The 17,341-nt window shown below is 57.1% G+C and overlaps 2 protein-coding genes across 6 annotated transcripts in view; one reads left to right on the forward strand and one right to left on the reverse strand.

Annotated features, from left to right (window-relative positions):
• Positions 1-1,709: 1,709 nt before the first annotated feature.
• Positions 1,710-10,395, forward strand: CHST1 (carbohydrate sulfotransferase 1). 2 transcript variants are annotated; one of them, XM_061462283.1, is made up of 2 exons: positions 1,710-1,921; positions 8,405-10,395. In XM_061462283.1, exon 2 carries the CDS (start codon positions 8,449-8,451, stop codon positions 9,706-9,708), a length of 1,260 nt encoding a protein of 419 aa, XP_061318267.1. In that variant the 5' UTR covers positions 1,710-1,921; positions 8,405-8,448; the 3' UTR covers positions 9,709-10,395. The 2 variants fall into 2 exon arrangements, with proteins under 2 accessions (XP_061318267.1, XP_061318268.1); XM_061462284.1 differs by lacking the exon at positions 1,710-1,921 and adding an exon at positions 2,105-2,227.
• A 1,684-nt stretch (positions 10,396-12,079) lies between these two features.
• LOC133273769 (transmembrane protein 263-like) overlaps positions 12,080-17,341 on the reverse strand; it is a 200,525-nt gene continuing 195,263 nt past the window's right edge. For all 4 annotated transcript variants that reach the window (XM_061462285.1, XM_061462286.1, XM_061462287.1 and 1 more), the window contains exon 3: positions 12,080-16,396. In XM_061462285.1, coding sequence (XP_061318269.1) covers positions 16,122-16,396 — 275 coding nt within the window. In that variant the 3' untranslated portion in view covers positions 12,080-16,121. The remainder of the gene's footprint in view (positions 16,397-17,341) is intronic.

Consider the following 17,341-nt stretch of genomic DNA (forward strand, 5'->3'; position numbering starts at 1 on the left):
CTGAGTAAGTACAAACACACATCAGGAGCACATCACAGACCCTTGGAGCTGCCCAAGGGCTGTATGCTGCGTGCAGGTGGCACTCAGGGCTGCTGAGGAGCTATGGCAGATGAATCAGCAGCTTGTGTCTATGGAAAAGGATGGCTTGGGGGGACACAGCACCTGAGGAGCACTGGTGAGAGAAATCCCAGCTATTTCCAGCAAGACCAGCTCTTCCCCTACCTCACGGCAAGCAGGAGCCCCGGTCCTCGTGCTCCACAATGTGCAAGAAAATGAGCACAAGAGAGGGCAGCATCAGGGCTTTCTCACTCCAAACAGGGATACACCAATGCAATCGCACCGTATAGCGAATGCTACGATGGGGAGCTGTTGCTATGGTGAGGGAAATAATATTTAAGCACCAACTGTTTATAAATATAAAATCCCCACAAAGTTTCCTAAAATAAGATGAAGGGGGCCAGGGCTGTCAGGGGATTGTAAAAGACTTGAGAAATACTGGTATTTTTGGACACGCAAGATCTGGGTACTCCTAAAACAGCAAAAGCAAGTCCAAACTGCTCAGCATCAAACGTGACAATCTGCTGTTTGTGCTTCCCGAGATTTAAAGTCACTCTCCTAGCCCTGAACTCGCTGTCACAGCCTGGCAGGCCTTGAGGAGTGCAGGCAAGGCCACTGTTCCCAGGGAATTATTCTTCTCCTGATCCAATTGCAGCACAGGGACCTGGGCTGTGCTGGTTCTCGTAGCCCACTTGCTGCCGAGTTGTTCCAAAGCGCTGCTGAACACGCTGGAACCATGACCCTATAAATCCTGGAGTCAGAGGTGAAGGTTTGGAGATCCCAGAGCTGGGGAGGCAGCTCTGGGGGTTGTCAGGAGCTGGGTGTTGCTCACATGGCTTTAAGAAGAAAGCTTCTGTGATTCCTTATGATGCCCAGGCAGCGCTAAACATACACGAAGTACATCAGGGATATAAAAGTGAATATCCCTTGTAGTGACTCCAGAATCATTAGCCGGCTCTTGTCAGTAGCTGCCATTTCAGCAGAGGGGCAGTTAAAGTGCTAAAAGCACAGCTTGGCTGGCAAGTGCTGGGCAAAAGGAGACATTCGAAGCTGCCGAAAGCAAACGTCCGATCCGTTTCGAGGGGTCGAACAGAAGCAGAAACTGGGAGGAACCAGACCCCAGCCGCCGCAACAGCCCTGCCGCTCTCCCTTGTTTCCATCCCTCTGCCCCATCCCACCTTCCCAGGGAGTCAGGGTGCACCTTCCCTCCTCCCTCTCGGTCCCCCCGGGATGGGTTTGGTCCTCGGGCCGTGGCAGCGCAGGATTGCCGCCCATGGAGAACTATGCAGTTGTTTCCTGCTGCTGCTGGGCAAAGGCTTCAACAGGGAAACACGCACACCGCTACCGACCCTGAGGGGTGCCTGCACCCCAGCGCCACGGCCCGCTCCCCCATCCCGCGGCGTGGGGGCACACACCGCCCGTGAGGAGGGGGGAAAGGAAACAGCGAGTTTCCTGCTCGGCGGAGCCCAGCGGCGGGGCTGGGGCGGTGCGGGCAGCGCGGACGCTCCTCTGTGCCTCTGCGCGCTGCCGGGGGCCCGGAGGAGGGCGGAGGAGCGGCCGCATCCCCCCTCCCTTGCTCTCCTTTCCCTCCCATCCTCTCCTCTCCTTCCCCTCCCCTTCTCTCCCCTCCCCTCGCCGCCGGAGGGGCGTGGAGAGGCGGCCCCGCGCGGCGGCTGCCCGCACGGGCAGGGCAGGGCAGGGCAGGCTGCGCTCGGCCACGCAGGGATGAGCCCCCGCGCCGCTGCCCGCTGAGCTCCAGCGCAGCAGCCCCCGGGGCCCGGCCGGGCTCCGCGTCCCCCGCCCCAGCAGCCGCGGCGGGGCCCGTCGGGGATGCGGGGGGGAGCCCGCCGCGGCGCTCCGCCAGGTAAGGGGCGGTGGGGGGGGGGACGAGACGAGGGCGGGGGGCGCAGATGGCGGCGTGCGGGGCTCTCCCGTAACCCTTCCGCGCCACCGACTTTGAGCGCAGCGAGAGGTCCCCGCAGCGCGGAGGGGACTTTTCCCCCCGGCGGGTCCCCAGCGCCGGCTGCGGCGGGACCCCCCCCCCCCCCCCCCCGTGCGGGGTGTGCGGCTCTGCCTGCCCCCAGCCCCCGGTCCAGCGCTGCCTGAGCCGGGGAACGAGCTGCGGCGAAACTTGGGCTGTTGTTGTGTGAGGAGCTGCCGCCTGGAACAAGTGAGTAAGTCCCCGGTGGCACCGCGGAGCCCAGATGCTCTGCCCGGTCGTGTGAGCCGCGCCATCCGGCGGAGCAAATGCCCCAGCGTTTGCTGTCAGAGCCGAGAGCGCTCTGGTTTAAACCTGCCGGGAGGACGCAGGCTGGCGAGAGGACCTCGCCGTGGCATGGGGTGGCCCCACGGGAGAGCTGCGCGCTTCAAGGTTCGTGTTCCTGGCGCGACCGAAGGGGTTTGGAGCTGGTGAATGGGAGCGTTCATCCCCAAAGAGCCCGCAGCTCCTGGCAGGGAGGGAGCAGCACGCACAAACAGCCCGGTGGATGGCTCAGGGGAAGGTGGGAAGCACAGAATAATTGTACCGGGTTTAGCCAGGCGTTTGCGTCCTCGGGAAGAGACAGATGCGGTTCGGCAGATGAGGGATAAACAGGCACAGGTGGATGTTGCGATAAGAAAACTCTGGCAGGGGTTGGCGTTACTTGATAGTGATTAATTAACTCGAAATGTGTATGCTGAGTGCCAGCAGGAGCAAACTGAAACCCCACTGAAAGCTCTGTGGTGATTTAAGCGCTGGTCAAAGCATGTGGTAATCTGGTGGCAAAGGATCTCTAAAGGATCTCTCGGTCCCCCTGAGATGTAGAGGGGATGAGAGGACAGAGCTAGGGGACCGGGGGAATGCCTCGGGTGGGTTTGGAGCACTGGAGTCCTGCACCTTACCGTTAGAAAAGTGCCTGGGGAGGTGATGCCCATAAGAGCAGAGTGGGTCTGAGGGCACGGAGCGCCTCCACTGGGTGCTCACCTGAGGAAGGTGCTGGGTGTCAGTCCCCACATGGCTTTTGGAGCTGTGACCGTGGGGAAGCTGTAGTGCTCCATGGCTGAAAAGGAGGCAAGGCTGAAGGCTCATTCCCATCCCATCAGGAGTTCATGCTGGTGGGCCTAGGGGGGATGCTTTTGGACAGAGAGCAGCCTTGCTCACGCATCTGTTACAGTACCCAGTATCAGGTAGTGCCTGTGGTGAGGAGAAAGGGGGGCTGCTCAGTGCTGCTTTGCTCAGCAGTGTCCCTTTCCCTGTGGAGCAATGGGTGCAGCATGCCCAGGGAGGTGGCCCACTGATGTGCTTGGTGTCTGTGCTCTTCACAGAGCCACCAGCGTGTCTAAGCCATTGTGACCGAGCAGGATGCTCATCTTTAAACTGCACCAGGGGCCCGTCTTTCTCACCTCAGTGGCCACAACGTGTTGTTTTACAACATAAACTCTTTGCTCAGTGGGAGGATGCTGGGAAGCAGCAGGGCCCGTGCCAGTGGGTCCCTGGACAAGAGGTGTTTTGCAACCCAATTTCCATGCCAGGACAGAGGTGGGAGAGCGGGGCCACAGGAGCCAGGCTGGGTGGGCAGGGGCACCGCAGGGTGATGGCTGCAGCTCCCTCCTCCCTGACCACCCCTTTGGCAAGCTGCTGTGTCCTGGGCAGGGCACCCAGGGGTGTTGCTTGCTGAGTAGTAGAGGACAGGGCTGCAGAGCTGAAGTTGGTGCTGGGAGCTCTGCGGGTGACTCTGCATGTGTCCGGGCGGGCTAAGGTATGTTCTGGGATGCGATCCCCAGCGAGCGTGCTGCAGTGATGCCTTGTGCAGATGCACTTGTGTCAGAGAGGGGCTTTGCCTTGCAACTCCTGGGGTGAGCTTTGCCTTGTGCAGGGTGTGCCCATGTGCTCCTCTGCGCTGGTGTGAGTGTGCCCAAGCGTGCGGGTGGGCAGCCCTGCCTGGTCCCTGTTCTCATCCACCCATCATCCTGGCACTGAGATCCCGGCACTTCTCGGGTGTTTGCTGCTCACAATTGTGTTTTCCAGCTGGTCCCAAAGTCCTGAGTCACTCTGCCGTTTCCATGGAAACAGCCTCGCTGGCGGGAATCGGTTTTGGGGTAGAGGGTGCCAGTAGCTGGACCAGCATCGGGCAGACCACAGGGAAGGGCTTGTGGGGCACAAGCGCTCCTCCAGCCCATCACTCTAGCGCCAGGGCTGGTGCAGGCACCTGCATTGCACAGACCCTCAGACCTTCTTCCACTCCCTTTTCCCTTCTTCCCTGCCATGGGGAAGTGAGGAGGGGTTTCCCTGCTGCTGGCAAGGGAGCCCAGGATGAGCCCAGGCAAGGGCACAACTTCAGGGGAGCTGCTGAGAGAGGGGACAGCCTGGAAGGCACCTGGAAAGAACAGGGTTTGACTGCCCTGTGGGAGAGCCTTGGGAACAGCAGTGACAGTGCCAGTCACTGCGAGGTCCCCTGCCTAAAGCTGCTGTCACCCCTGAGCTGCCCAAACACCTCAGGGAGCAGCAAGGGAACCTGCAAGGGAGGCTCGGGGCAGGAGGCAGGGCAATGGAGTGCGTGGAGATGCTACGGGAGCCCCCGGAGGATGGGATACTATAAGGCACTGCCCTGTGTGCCACGGGCTGCTTTCGGAGGGGAGATGTGCTGATCCCTGCAGCAGCACTGCCGAGCCCATTCTGCCCGGCAGCACCGGAGCTCGGCTGCCAGCGCCGCGGCTCTAAAAGCAGGTCATTCCCATCAAACCTGGGAAGACCATCCCCACAACAGGAGCCCACGGCTCAGCACCTCCTCCCGGGCCTCTGCTGCGCTGCGGCCGGCCGGCCGGCCACTCGCTGCTCCCTGCGCCGGTGACTCACGGATGCCATTCAGCTTAATTCATCGCCTCCCATCTCCCTGGTGCTCCTGGGCTGTCTCTGGCTTCTCGCTTTCTCGTCCTCCCCGGAGCGGTGCTTGGGGTCAGGGGAGGAGGAAGGCAGGCGATTATGCACCCGTTTGTGTGCGGTGGGGGAGCCTGCACTGCCTGTGCGCATCCTCTCCCTTCCTCCGAGCTCAAGGGTGTGGGAAGTGGGGCAGGAGGGAGAGGAAAGGCTCAGCACCTTCCTCTTCCCCCAGACAATGCTCCTGTCCCCGTGCCAGGCTCTAGCTGGCCTCCTGCAGTGCTCGGGGCCAGGGGCTGGATGCCGTGCATCCCTTGTGGACAGCCTGGTCCTGATGTGACTGCGGGCAGCCGGCAGAGATGCTGGGAGGCAGCGGAGCACAGTCTGGCATGCTGTGACCAGAGGGGGGGGGGTTAGGGTCAGGGAAGGGGCAATAGTGACCCCAGCACAGCGCAGAAAGAGCCCGTGTTCCTTCTCACAGACACTTGCGGTGCTTCTCCCCCACCCCGGCTCACCATCCCGCAGCCTGGGGGCACCTGCTGGCCTCAGCTCCCACCCTCAGGCTCTATTTGCTCATCGTCTTTGGTGGAGCTGAGCTGAAGGCAGAGCAGGGGCGATTTCAGCTGGGAACACTTCACAGCACAGAAACATCTGTGAGGCCAGCCTTTCGGAAGATTCCCATGGCCACAGCATCCCACGATCTGGGGCTGAGGAGCCAGACCTGTACGTGCCTCACACAGGACTCTCGGGTACAGCATCACAGAGCTGCTGCTCTGGACTGCTGCCCTGGTATCAGTGCCTGAAATGTAAGAGCAAGGTTCCTCTGGGCAGGGATGGGAGATCAAGTGGCTATCCTGCTCCATGTGTGCATAGGAGACATCCTCCTGCAGCGTGTCGCCTGCTCCAAGCCATACACAGCTCCTTCTGTGTGTTTCGCACCAGCCTGGCTGTGTCCATCAGATGAGCAATGGGGAGCATGAGTTGAACGGATGCTCCAGGAACCCCTCATGAGCACCATCACCACTGCCTCTCGAGCCCAGGGCTGGGCTGAGTGGGAACTGCAGCCCCTTGGGGACAGGCAGTGGTGGGAGGAGGCAGGAGAGGCGGCTGGGGGCTGAGGGCTGGCTCTGGCTGGGTCTAAAAGCCACGGATGAGACATCAGGAAGCCGCCTCCCCAGACCCTCCCCGGCTGCAGCGCAGACAGGCAGGGCACAGGCGAAGGGTGAGGCTGAAGCCGGGCTGTAGTTTTGTACCTGCTCTGCCAAGGAGGTGAATCAGTGCCTCGTTTCTTCCGTATTGCAAAGGGGAGCGGGTCCGGGCGGGGGGAAAGGCTGAAAGTCTCTCATCCAGTGATCCAGCAGGAACTGGGATGTGGAGTCACCGGGGCTCTGGTTACCTTTTGCTGGCAGCAGGTTTCACCTCATCCTGGGACAATCCGAGTCGCATCTGCTCCAGCATCCATCAGCAGCGCAGCCAGGAAAGGAAACCGAGGCTGTGTGAAGGATGCAGTGTGGCTGGCCAGCACTAGAGAGCAGGAAAGCGTTCCCACTGCAGCTCCCACCTTGGTGTAGCATACAGGAGCCACCTGGGCCAAGAGATGCCAGCAGGGACCCTCCTGCCCTGCTCTGGCTTAGAAGGCCTGGAAAAACACTTGATTCAAGGGAAAGAATAGCCCGTGTGGACACCAGGGCCAGGTCTGCCCTCTCCAGGGTGGGTAACCCAAACCAGGAGCAGCAATAGCCAAGCATCTGCAACCAGATGCCACATCCCTGGCAGGCAGCAGCCTGGGACAAAGCAACCCTTGTTCAAAGCATTGTCACAGGTCTGAAGCATGGCTCTTGGTGTACGGTGATGGGCAGCAGAGGTTTCCTGCAGCAGCTGTGCTGGAGTCCACATGCTGGTGTTCTGCTCTAAACCCTACTCCCAGCGAGAGGTCTCTGGAGCTGGTGGCTCCTGCAGCCTCCTGCCTGCACTGAGCTGCTGGGAAATAATAAAAATCATAGTTGAAAAGAAATAAAGGGAAGGGTTTTGGCTCACCTGCAGGGCCGAGCAGCTCTCCTGGCATCACTCACTGCGGGACAGGGTCCCTCCAGGGAGGGGGAGAATGTTGGGATCGAATCACACACTGGCTTGGGTTGGAAAGGACCTTAAGATCCAGCCCCCCTGCCACGGGCAGGAACACCTTCCACTAGACCAGCTTGCTCCAAGCCTCATCTAACCTGGCCTTGAACACTGCCAGGGATGGGGCAGCCACAGCTTCTATGTGCAGCCTGTGCCAGCGCCTCAGCACCCTCACAGGGAAGAATTTCTTCCTTGTATCTAACCTGAACTTCCCCTGTTTCAGTTGGATGGGAACAACAAGCTGGCTGGGGACACACAGAGAGCATGAGAGGAGTGAGGAAGACAAAGAATGGTGGTGATGACGCTGTGGGAAGGAAGGGCTGTGCTGGGCAGAAGGGGAGATATTTGGGTCTGACCCTTGGTTTCTGGGATGCCATCTCCTGCCCCTCCAGCCCCACTGGCCTTAGGGAGCAATATCACATGAAGTCCTGTTCTTTGTGGAGCTGCAGGGCAGTCTGTGAGTGTTACTTGGTCAGTGAATGGGGGAAGATGTTGAGGCACCACCACAGCAATGCCGCAGCTGCCCAGGCACGGTGGGTGCTCCTCACTGAGCTACCCCTGAGCACCCCATCCAAGCATCATGCTCAGCTTCCCCCACCCTTGCCCACACATGGGCAGCAGCAAGGCAGGGGTTAGCACCACCGAAGTTGGCCTGTGCAGCTACAGCCCTGCTCTTCCCTGCACCCATCTCCAGTGCCATAGTCTCCTGCCGCTGCACTGTTGCCAATTGAGGATGCAGGGATGCAGTTTCTTGTGCTTCCTCCTTTGCAGTATTGCTTTCCCCTCTCTGATGCTCAGAATAGAGGGGGCCTGAATCCCAGAGCTGAGCAGGATTTGACCAGTACTACAGTACTGGAGGCACACTGGGCTGGCAGGTAGGACACAGCTCTGTGTGCTCCTCATCCCCAGAGGCTGGCAGATTGAGCTGGCCTGGCTGGTGGACCTTAAGCAAAAAGGTCTGCAGCTCTAGGAGAGCCATCACCGAAGCAGGAGGTTGCTGGCCATGGAAGGGCCGTGCCTTGTCTTGCCAGCTGGACTTTCTGGATGGAGACAAGCCTCTCCAGACAGTGCTTGGCACCATCCCCTGCCCTTTCCTTGCCACGGCTCCTGCACTGGCTATTGAAGGCACTGGCTGAAGGGGTGACAAGTGACTCACAAGGCAGCTGGGGAGGAGGGTTTGCAGCTGGACGGAGATACATAGACTGTGTGGCCACCAGGCTGTAACGTCTGCCTGCTTGGGCCACAGGGATGGTGATGGCTGATGTACATGCATTGGGAGCACGGTTTGTTTGTTGATACCCCCACCAGTAGAATACTTGCGTCCTCCTTGTCGTTCCTTGCTCAACCCGTGACTTCTCTATTGGGTTGCAGACACCAAAAGGACCTGTGAAGAAGCTCCATGAAGGTGACCAGCCATGCAATGTTCCTGGAAGGCTGTCCTCCTACTAGCCTTGGCATCCATTGCGATCCAATACACAGCAATCCGGACCTTCACGGCCAAGTCCTTCCACAGCTGCCCCATCCCCAACCCCGTGAACTGCAGCCTGAGCCAGGACACTGATGCGGCCGAGCGGCTGTGTGACGAGAGCCCCACTTTCTCCTACAACCTGTCCAGGAAGACGCACGTCCTCATCCTCGCCACCACCCGCAGTGGCTCCTCCTTCGTTGGGCAGCTCTTTAACCAGCACATCGATGTCTTCTATTTATTTGAGCCCCTCTACCACGTCCAGTACACCCTGATCCCAAAGCTGACCCAGAGCAAGAGCACGACGGACAGGCGGGTGATGCTGGGGGCCAGCCGAGACCTGCTGAGGAGCTTGTACGACTGCGACCTCTACTTCTTGGAGAACTACATCAAACCCCAGCCTGTCAACCACACCACTGACCGCCTCTTCCGCAGGGGAGCCAGCAAGGCCCTGTGCTCGCCACCCGTCTGCGAGTCCCTGGGTGCCATCGATCTCCACCTCGAGGAAGGAGACTGCGTGAAGAAGTGCGGGACCTTGAACCTGACGCTGGCCACTGAGTCCTGCAGAGAGCACGGGCACGTGGCCATCAAAACCGTGCGGGTGCCCGAGGTCAGCGATCTCCGGGCGCTGGTGGAGGACCCGCGGCTCAACCTGAAGGTTATCCAATTGGTGAGGGATCCCCGCGGCATCCTGGCATCCCGGAGCGAGACCTTCCGGGACACGTACCGGCTGTGGAGGATCTGGGACGGCACCGGCAGGAAGCCGTACAACCTGGACGTGACGCAGCTCACCACGGTGTGCGAGGACTTCTGGAACTCCGTGTCCACCGGCCTCAACCGGCCACCGTGGCTCAAGGGCAAGTACATGCTGGTGCGGTACGAAGACCTGGCTAGGAACCCTATGAAAAAGACTGAGGAGATCTACGATTTCCTGGGCATCCCCATGGACAGCAACGTGGAGCGCTGGATACAGAACAACACCCGGGGGGACAGGTCCTCCTCCAAACACAAGTACGGGACCGTGCGCAACTCGGCGGCGACGGCGGAGAAGTGGCGGTTCCGGCTGTCCTACGAGATCGTGGCGTTCACGCAGCACGCCTGCCAGCACGTGCTGGCGCAGCTCGGCTACAGAACCGCCGCCTCCGAGGAGGAGCTGAAGAACCTCTCCATCAGCCTGGTGGAGGAGAGAGACTTCCTGCCCTTCTCCTAAGGCAGCCCCGGGGGGGGCCCGGTTTTGATACGGACTCTTTCTAACTGTTGCCTTATTTTGGTTCGTTTCGGTTCCCCCCTTCCCCTCTTTCTCTCTTTTCTCCTCTCCAAGATTTGCACTAAACCTTGAGCAGGAATCTCAGCAGCTGAGGCCGAGGGAAGCGATTGCCGCCCCTCAATAATACGTTTGGGATGCAAGAGGAGTCGGGTCTCTCCAAGCAAGAGCTATAGAACTGTGGATGGGTTATAATGTTTACAAAACACACAAAGCGTATAAAGCAACCTTCAAGCTTTCCAAACCGAAGGGTACCTGGGGTACTGTACTTTTGCACTGTTTACTTTTACAATGTAAGAGGTAAATATAATTTATGAATGGTGTCATCCCCTCCAGAATAACTCCCCTCGCCCCACAATGAGCAGGTTAGACTGGAAGCTGAACGCGCAACAACCTCCTCGGTTTTGATCTCAGTGCGATAATGTCCTGTTACTGCGCTGGGCAGTGGGTCAGCTGCTCGTACATGGTGGTTTGGTAACACCTGTGATAGTTCTTTGTGCCAAAAAAAAAAAAATCACGAAAGGAAAACAAGAAAAGGGAAAAACCGAAGTGATTGGGTGGTTTGGTAAAAGCCCAACACATTTAATGCTTTATTTCTGTGTTTTCTGTAAATAAAAAGTGCAATAAAACTGACCCTGGGGGTGAACTTCAACTGAAAGTGACTCAACTGGGGTGGATGTACCAACAGGCAGAGCGCAGCATCTCCCGGCGTGCCCAGCTGCTGTGAGGCTGTGGGGGGGGGGAGAGGACACCACAGCTCCCAGCTTCCATCACCTCCTCGGGTATGTGCATGCCTGCATCCCAAGGGCGTTGATGTGCAAGCAGTTAAGTTGAAAGTGAGACCCTGTGGTTGTTCCCTGACGTGGTCCATTTGATCCCTGCCTGCTGGAATAGCTCAGCAGCTCCTCTGACTCAGCTGGGACATAGTACTCTAAACAGCCCAGCCCTTAAGGCGCAGGCCACGAGCAGATGGGGAGCCACCAGTGCCAGTCCCCAGGGGACAGAGAACAGCAACACCCCAGCAGTCTCCTGGCTCTGTTCCTCCTGGAGACAGGCAGGGAGCCATGGAGGGATGCAGCCGCGGCTGGTCACATCTGCACACATCTGTGCATTCCCAGCACCAGACCCTGTTTGAGCCACCCACAGCCCCCCTACCTGGGCAGGTCTCCTCTCCAGAGGCCTCTTCTGAGGTCTGCTGCCCACCAGTTTCCAGCCTGAGCTCTTACTTGAGAGATGGTGAGGCTGAGTGCTGCTGGCACCCTGTCTGCATGAGGCTGCTCAGGTGATTTTCCAGCATCCTTTTACCCCTTTAAAGACCTCTGGAGGGGCAGCTTGTTAGTGGCGTTTTTCAGCCTGGATTAACATAGCAATGTGCTCCAGCTGGGCTGCAGAAGAGGTGAGCAGGGGTGATGTATCTGAGGCCTCTCCTCAGGGCTGGCAGCTGGAGCATCTGTAATTCATCCCTGCTGTCTGCAAGGTGACATGGGCAGCTCCATCCCTGTGAGGAGGAACAGGGTGACAGCACGGATGTGCTGCAGGATGGGCACTTCCCCATCTGCGTCCCCAAGCCCCTGGCTGTGTCTGAGAGTGAGGATGAGTAGGGCAGGCAGCAGAAGTGACTGCAGCCAGCCTCAAGAGCTCTTACCAAGCAGCTGGCAGTGAAACACCAACCAAATAACGGCTTGATTGCCCCGTTATTAGTTACTAAATTAATCCTTTCGTCAGCACTTCACAAATGCTGCGCTGTTGCCTCCTGGCCCCCACCCAGGCAAAGGGACACCCTGTCTGGTGCTGTGCCTTCCACACACCACCCACTGAGCCAATGCAGAGGGTCTGGCTGCTCCCCTGCGGCTCTGGGGAGGCTTTGACATCCTTCCCCTGCAGAAAGGGCAGGCTGCTGTGGGGGAAAGGAGCTTTTCCTCGCTTCTTCAGCTGAAAGAAGTGGCTCTGCATGAGGGAACAGAGGATGTAGAGGCGGAATTGCCCATCTTTGGCTGTCATCCCACTACATCAGCTGTCCCCAGCCCAAAAGTCCTGTCACGCACTGGTCTTTAAACCAACACAAGGAATAGAGTTTAGAAGTCTTATCCAAACTGCTCTTACCATTCCAATCCGGAAATAGGCCTGCAGCAAAATGGCTTTTGAATCCCGGTTGAAAGCCATGTCCTAGTTTAAGCAGGGATGAAGGTTCAGCCTTGCTTAGTGCCTCATGTAGAGCCCTCAGGGAGAGATCTGATTTCCCAAGGAATCTCTAACATCTTCCCTCACTGCACTTCCTCTCCTCATTCCCCCCGCACTGGAAACAAGAGCCAGCATATACAAGGTTTTTATCCTCAAATTTTACTGTAATTAAAATACAGAGATGCAGAATATTCCCAGGAACACACTGCAAAACAAACCAAGCAAACAAATTCAGTAGGAAACCAATTACAGACGATGAAATGATAAAGAACATGAGTGTTCTCTGGAGCCCAGCGCCGTGCACAGGACTGCGTGGCCGCAGTGATGGATCTGGGTTGCCAAAGGGCTCCTCGGCTCCCGCAGAAGCAGAGCTGGGCTCTGGCATTTGTCCCAGCAGCTCTGTAGCCTTCTCCACCTTCCCACTCACGCTGTTGTTTTCACAAGGATGGGTCTGCAATGGAGACACAGAAATGACCCACCCACAGGGACGAGAGCCAACGGGGGAACCCAGAGGAAATGAAGTGGGTTAAGATTTTCCACACACACATCACAAGGGGATGGAGAGGGGTGGAAGACGTGCACTTCTCTCCCAGCCAGCAGAGCTGGAGGGGACAGATACAGCTCTGCCCTCCCAGCCAACATGAGTGAGGATGCGTAACAAGGGTCTGGGTGAGAGCTTTGGAGAGCTCCATCCAGGGGCAGGACAGAAAGCTAAGAGAGGGATTAAAAAGAAAGTGAAGAATAATGAGATGAGTAAAGGAAGGAGAGGATGTGCCTGTGGGCTCTTCTCTCATCCAGGGCATAATCCTTGGGCATGGGGAATGTCCGGCTGTGGCAGGGCACAGGGTTGAGGGTAGGGCCACATCCCACCTCCACCATGGGAAAGACCCAGCCCCACCATGGGATGATCATGACAAAAGCCAGGGGGAGATCTGGGGTGGTGAGGAGGGAGCTGACCTGGCACTTGGACCATCCGTTGGGCACACTGATCTATCCAAATGGAAACCCCTAGCAATCAACACTACTATGGAAGCAAGGCACCAGCTGGGCATGGAGCAGACCCCTGCTCCCCAAACCCCACTTCCCTTTCTGTACTCTTCCCTAGGACAAACTCCGCTGTGTTCATCCTCTGACACAGATCCTGTCCTAAGAAATAAATTCCCTCCACTCCCCCTTTTCTTGCTCTCCCACTCCTCACCTCCTCCTGTCACCAGTCCCTCCTCATCTCACTCTCACCTGAAACCTGGTGATCCTCCTTGTACTAACTGCCTTTAGTTCCAGACAAGTGGAGAGCTGCACTCCATTTACTGCAAGGATGCACAGAAGGGCTGACACAAAAAGACGGGAAACCCTCAGGACCCCTATGGCCTTCCTTAATGCAGCTTTATCCCATTTGCCATGCCCGCTCTGCACACACAGTGCCTGCAGACAACAGCTTGGGAAGGATGTATTGCCACCCCAGCAAGAGCCTGTGTGAGATACTGGTTATCCAAAAGCATGAGCATTCACGGCTAGGTTGGACGGGGCTTGGAGTTACCTGGTCTAGTGGAAGGTGTCCCTGCCCATGGCAGGGGGTTGGAACTGGGTGAGCTTTAAGGTCCTTTCCAACCCAAATCATTCTATGATTTTATGAGCTTCCCATCACCCGCCCAGGGGTGGCTGGTGAAGTAAAGCCCCTCAAATACTATCTTGTGTCCAAGGCCTGGGAGAGGCAGTCAGGAAGAAAACTGTCTTCTGTCCTAATTGGTAAGGAACTGTCTTTCTAAGAGGGCTGTGACAGCACAGCTAGTTACACACAAGCAGCTTTTAGCTCTGGGGTTAGAGCTCGCTTCAGGAGCAGCCTGTGATATGGAATAAGAAATGAGATGTGCGCAGGAGGAGCAGTGAGCAGAGACGCAAACACAGCAAACCGTGCTCCTGGTCTGCAGGGTGTTCGAGACAAAGGAAGCACAGACAAGACTTCTTCTGGCCTTGCCAGCTGCCACGAGCATCCCACAAAGCGCAGGCACACATCAAGGCCTGATCCTTCTGTGAGGCTACTGCCTTCAGAGACAAACCCGACACGTCTGGGTCAACTTGGCCTTCACCAGAACAAAAGAGACAAAGCGAGGAAACGCACGCACATGGCAAATGCTGTTTCCTCTTCAGAAACAAAGATGTAGGTTAAACCACACTCACGCTAGCAAGAGTCACACACTGTGGAGATCAGCGACTTCTTTCCACTGCTAATAGCAGGGACTACCCAGCAAAGGGTATGGAGAGAAACTAACACCAGCAAAGGACACAGGGACTTACGTCACGCCCGAAATGTGGATTTAATAAAGGTCAGAATGAAAACTGCTTCACAAGCCCAAGAACACTCAGCAAAAATGGGGGGGGGGGGGGGGGCAGTGTACTTCAATATTCCCTGATGTCTGAGTCCTAAGCACAAGAGAGCAGCCAGGAAGCACAATGACCTCCAACGGGAAACGAAAATCAAGGAAGCTGGCTTCAATATCCAGAAGACAGGGCAGAAAGTAAACAAACCGCACAGACAAGGGCAAAGGGATTCTTCACATTCCTTTGGTTTCAACAGACTACGCTCTTGGGCAACAGAGGGGAAAACATCCTCTAAAATATGCCTTCTATTCTGACCAGGACCCTATAGAAAACCTGTATGGAAGTGCCTAAGATGACAATGGAAACTCCTCTGTTTTGCTTCCCTGGCTGAAGCCTGTGGACTGACACATGCATTAACACAGATGCATATATATAAAATACAGCACTTCACTCGCCTGTGCATCCAACACCTAACACCTAGGCTCATCACCTGCCAAAGCCAGGAGAGGAGTTAATGGTGGAGCCTGTGGCTTTCCTCATCCCTAGAATTACAGAGGACCTTGGAGCAAGTGAATGTGTGTGTGCATGTATGTGTGATGAGCATCACAAGCCAGGCCGAGGATGGCCGTGACCCGCAGAGGGATGCAGGCATCTGGGTTTCTGCAGCACTGCGAGTGCTGGTGGGGCATTTGGTGCAACATGGTCATTTAGAGGGGCCAGGCTGAAGCCCCAGGAGCTGCTGGTGCCCTGTGCAGGCTGGATGCTGCTGGAGCATCCTCCAACATGGTGCAGCCCTCTCAAACCCAGGCCACCGCTCCTGGGGTGCTGAGTGATGGGGAGAGCAACGCTCTCAGCCTTCCATCCCTCACTGCAGCAGAATCTGGGTGGTGTTTGGGAACATGCTTGCTCATGGTTCCTAGCGATGCCTGTGGAATGAGAGTGTGGCCTAGAGCCCAAATGCCCCTGTTGCAGGTGGAGATACTGCAAGGACTTCAAGGGTCAAACCCAAAGGCCCAGCTGGTAGCTCTGTGGAGCATCACCACCTGCGCTGCAACATCACAGAGGCCTGGCAGATGCCACTGTCAGCTCCTACCCCAATGGAAACATACAGCAGCTTTCACCCTACTGCCTCTCATCAACAAAATCTATGCAGAAGTTGATGGCCTGGGACATATCATACTCCTGTGAGTCACAATCCCCGGAGCTGCTCTGCTGAGCTTAAGGGTTCTTTCTCTGAAGGGTGCAATTCAGCCAGGGAGTAAGTGACTGGGTGCAGCTTTGTGGGATGGGCCCTGCAAAGAACAGGTAAGAGGTGCAGGGCAGGAGGGAAGTTTCCCCCTCTTCACAGTATCTCTCCTTTGTGTCAATGGAACTTTCTTCTACGGTTCTCTGCCAAGCAGATCCCCAAAACACACCCCCCAGAGCCAAGGGAAGGGGTGTTTCGGAGGATGTCCTCCCAGCTGAAGCTGAATGTGACTACACAACCTACACTTCAAGCCAGGCACAGTTCCTCCCCCTCCTCTGTTACTTCCCCCATCTCCAGGCAGATGGAGCCTGACACCCGCTCCCACCCCTCTGTGCTTACAAGAACAAGGAGGGAGGAAAGAAACTGCAAGACAGAGACAACGGTGCCTTTAAAGCCCTCGGAGTAAAGATGGTTCCCAGTAGGTGATGGGAGCGAAAGGCATTGACAGCGGCTCTGTGAGCTCTGAGCCAGGCAGGCGGCGCTGAGCAGGCTGCAGCCGGAGTCCGCTCGGGTGCTTGACCCTCCCTGAAGCGGCTGGTTCCAACTCAAAGAGGTGCTGTGTAGGGGGACAGTATGGGCAGGTCGATCTTCCCGCAGGGAGCCGCGACGGGGATTAGTCAGCCTTGTCCTTCTTCTTTGCGGTGAAAGGGACTTTGCTGGCGACCACTCCGACGCCGCCGGTCACCGCCGAGACGCTGCCCTTCACCAGTCCGACGCCAGCGGCGGGGACGCTGGTCACGGCTGTCTTGGTGAGCTCCAGGCTCTTGCTGCCCACCCAGGCAACTCCTCCCAGCGTGGCGCCCACGGCTCCCCGGGTGATACTGAACAGGCCGCCCGTCACTCTCCAGATCACCCCTGCCTGCTGCTGCGGGTGGTCCTTGCTGGCATCTGCAGGGAGACAGGGAAAGGGGAAGTCAGTAGCGTCCACACCAGAGACCTTCTCCCTGGACACCGCTTCCAGCCCAGGAGGGTTGTCCACCATGTGTGCGCAGCGCCTTGCAGCTCCTCATGTCTCAGTACCTGAAGGAGGAACCAAGGTGATCCCAAGCTACAGCAGGGACTTTGGGAAGGTAGGGAGTGGGAGCAGAATTGCCCATGTGACAGAGAAGGGAAGAAGGTGGCTCAGTTACAGCCCCAAACGCGCAAGCCTCAGTGCTGCAATGCAAATCAGATCTCCCTAACAAGAGATGTAATTCCCCTCCCTTGTGTGTTGGCCAACGCCAGTAAATCAAAGATGAACACCAGCACAGGAGGCACACTCTGCACACAGCAACATCTGATGTTTGCATGGCCTGCAGGTCCTCAGAAGCATCTGTTTGGAGACAGGTCTGTGCTAATGTCAGATGAGGGACTAAGGCACAGCGCAGACCTATCTGTGAGAACTGTAATTGAGCTAGCACAGATAGCACACTGCAGTAAAGATACAGTGACACAAGCGTCACCTCAGGTTGTACAAACCCTCTGGAGATCTCAGCTACGTATTTAATGGTGTTAAGACAGTGCTTAAAGTTGCTACACCATGTCACTGCTGGTTTACCTGTGCCAACTGGATCAAGGCCAGCACGACATACCCACCAAGCTGCCACCGCACCACCCCACAGCACTGCAGACACAACGTTCACAGCTCACCACTTCTTGGGGAAGGGCTGGCTCTGAGCTGCTGCTCAGGGGATTCAAACCTGACAGCTCTCGCGCTGGCTTCCACACAGTCCTCTCCCTTTGAATGCAGGCAGCAAAGGAAGAGCTGCTCTTTTCACGGGACAAGATATTCTGGATTCTCCAAGTCCTGATTCACTGCCAGTGCTGCACACGAGATGAATTACTAATAATTGC

Source organism: Pezoporus flaviventris, unplaced genomic scaffold (genome assembly GCF_033815535.1).
Source record: "Pezoporus flaviventris isolate CSIRO_AGI_PZ_B2104156 unplaced genomic scaffold, CSIRO_AGI_Pfla_v1 ptg000035l, whole genome shotgun sequence".
Lineage (NCBI taxonomy): Eukaryota > Metazoa > Chordata > Aves > Psittaciformes > Psittacidae > Pezoporus > Pezoporus flaviventris.

What these genes read in the sequence shown, in the direction of transcription:
- CHST1 (XM_061462283.1), top strand. Translation starts at nt 8,449, where the DNA reads ATGCAATGTTCCTGGAAGGCTGTCCTCCTACTAGCCTTGGCATCCATT.